General features: G+C 52.4%; 1 protein-coding gene across 1 annotated transcript in view; it reads left to right on the top strand.

Moving 5' to 3' along the window:
* ABCG4 (ATP binding cassette subfamily G member 4) overlaps nt 1–2,557 on the top strand; it is a 14,628-nt gene that overhangs the window by 9,126 nt on the left and 2,945 nt on the right. The window contains exons 8-12 of the mRNA XM_003796821.3: nt 24–138; nt 310–452; nt 1,282–1,380; nt 1,605–1,773; nt 1,881–1,981. Of these exons, the coding sequence (XP_003796869.1) occupies nt 24–138; nt 310–452; nt 1,282–1,380; nt 1,605–1,773; nt 1,881–1,981 (627 nt within the window). The remainder of the gene's footprint in view (nt 1–23; nt 139–309; nt 453–1,281; nt 1,381–1,604; nt 1,774–1,880; nt 1,982–2,557) is intronic.

Raw genomic sequence — 2,557 nt, 5'->3', positions numbered from 1 at the left:
TCACCCTTCTTTTTCTGCTGCAGCTCTACATCCTGAGCCAGGGTCAGTGCATCTTCAAAGGCGTGGTCACCAATCTGATCCCCTATCTGAAGGGGCTCGGCTTGCATTGCCCCACCTACCACAACCCGGCTGACTTCAGTACGTGGGGGCTGTTGGAGGGGCTGGGATGCAGCGGTGCCCAAACTTAGGGCTTGGTTCCTACACTCAGGAGATCTGTCATCTGCCTTCCCCATGCACCCACAAAGGGGTTTCTGTGTCCTTGGGAAGTAAGGGCGAATCTTAGCTGAGCACTTCGCTCTGTGTCCCCAGTCATCGAGGTGGCCTCTGGCGAGTATGGAGACCTGAACCCCATGCTGTTCAGGGCTGTGCAGAATGGGCTCTGCGCCATGGCTGAGAAGAAGAGCAGCCCAGAGAAGAACGAGGTCCCTGCCTCCTGCCCCCCTTGCCCTCCAGTGAGTAGGGGTAAAGAGAGCAGAGAAGGCAGAGTGGGGGAGGGGAGGCGGAACCAGGGACAGAGGCATCACAATTTGGGGGTATTAGGAAGAACCTAGGACTTGGGATTGGACTACTACTAACTGCTGTGTGACTTTAGGCACGCTACTTCATTTCTTTGAACTCCAGTTCCCTCATTCATTTATTCATTCAGCAAATTCTTGTTGAGCATCTATGATGTGTTGTCCTCAGTGCTGGCACAGTGCCCATCTGGTAAGGAAGACCAGGACCATCCCTGGCCTAGTGACCAGTGTGGCCATCTCTAACTTGGAGATGATGATACTACCTCACAGGGTTATTGGGGGACTAATTAGCTCTGAGTCCTGCAGCTGGTAGAGCAGGTGTGTGCCCAGTGCCCGTGCTCTTCCTTAAATGAGATACTAACTCAGACTCTTAAATACCAGAAAGGTCGGTTACAATTGTTATTGTTGTCATCATTATCATTGTTACATAAAACTATTGTGAAATGTGTGATATAAAAAAATTACAGCCTAGGGTTAATGTCTTAAATTAAGGGGTTAAAGAAGTGACTGATGTCCTATTGGCCACCACAGGTGTCCATGACTCCCTTGCCACCTCCTTCCTCCAGAGTTTTTTGCCCCTTCCTTGTGTCTCTGAGTCTTGGTCTGATTCACACCCCTAAGCTCAGCTTCCAGGTACACAAGTCCATGGTGGAAGATTCTCCTTCTGTAGAGCTGGAGAACCCCTGCCCTGGGGGTTTTCCCGTTCACTGAGCTGGGTGGGCTGTGGCTGGTGGGGTATGGTCACCTGATTACTTCTTCTTCCCAGGAAGTGGATCCCATTGAAAGCCACACCTTTGCCACCAGCACCCTCACACAGTTCTGCATCCTCTTCAAGAGGACCTTCTTGTCCATCCTCAGGGACACGGTGAGGCATCAAGTTGTGCGAGAGGAGGCTGGCATAGGCCTGGCCTTGTGGGCTGTGGGATCCAAGCAGTGGGGGTAGAAATGGAGACCCTCCCTCTGCAGCACTCCCCCAATGCACCTGAGGGTCTATGTGCCTGTGAGGGCAGCTCTGAGTTCCTACTCCAGTGTGGCCTGCCCTTCCCTGGCCTGTGACACACCCCTGTCTTGGTGCTGCCCTCCCCACAGGTCCTGACTCACCTACGGTTCGTGTCTCACGTGGTGATCGGTGTGCTCATCGGTCTTCTCTACCTGCATATTGGCGATGATGCCAGCAAGGTCTTCAACAACACCGGCTGCCTCTTCTTCTCCATGCTGTTCCTCATGTTTGCTGCCCTTATGCCAACTGTGCTCACCTGTGAGCTGAGCTACCCTGGTTGCGGGGCCTGGGTGTGGGTGCTGGAGTACGGGGCAGGTGCCAGGGTGGCGGCCAGCTGTGTGGGCCTAATCAGCTTGTGTCCTCAGTCCCCTTAGAGATGGCAGTCTTCATGAGGGAGCACCTCAACTACTGGTACAGCCTCAAAGCGTACTACCTGGCCAAGACCATGGCCGATGTGCCCTTTCAGGTAAGCCTCTTCCTCCTGCCTCCACCTTGCCTTGCTCCCTCCTCCTCGTTTGCTTGCCCCCCTCAACCTTGTCACTTCCCTCATGTTCTTTTCCTTCTACTCACTCAGGAAATATGTGATGAGTACTTACCACACACCAGGCTCTGTACCAGGTCCTAGCCGCATAGCAGCAAACTAGACTGACCTTGTGAGACTTATGTTTTATGGGAACAAACAAAAAATGATGGCCGGGCACAGTGGCTCATGCCTGGAAGCCTAACATTCTGGGAGGCCTTAGGCAAGTGGATTGCCTGAGCTCAGGACTTCAAGTCCAGCCTGAGCAAGAGTGTGACCCCATTTCTACTTAAAAAAAGAAAAGAACAGAACAATTAGCTGCATATTATGGCAGGTGCCTCTAGTCCTAGCTACTCAGGAGGCTGAGACAGGAAGATTGCTTAAGTCTAAGAGTTTGAGGCTGCTGTGAGCTATGATGCCATGGGACTCTACCCAGGGTGACAGAATGAGACTCTGTCTCAATTTTAGTACATGTGCTGCTGAAGCGAGCACATGAGACTGTCAGAAAGAAAGAAAGAAAGG

The sequence above is a fragment of the Otolemur garnettii genome, unplaced genomic scaffold, assembly GCF_000181295.1.
Source record: "Otolemur garnettii isolate 467f Iridium unplaced genomic scaffold, OtoGar3 scaffold00108, whole genome shotgun sequence".
NCBI lineage: Eukaryota > Metazoa > Chordata > Mammalia > Primates > Galagidae > Otolemur > Otolemur garnettii.
This window is presented reverse-complemented; position numbering and strand designations above follow the sequence as displayed.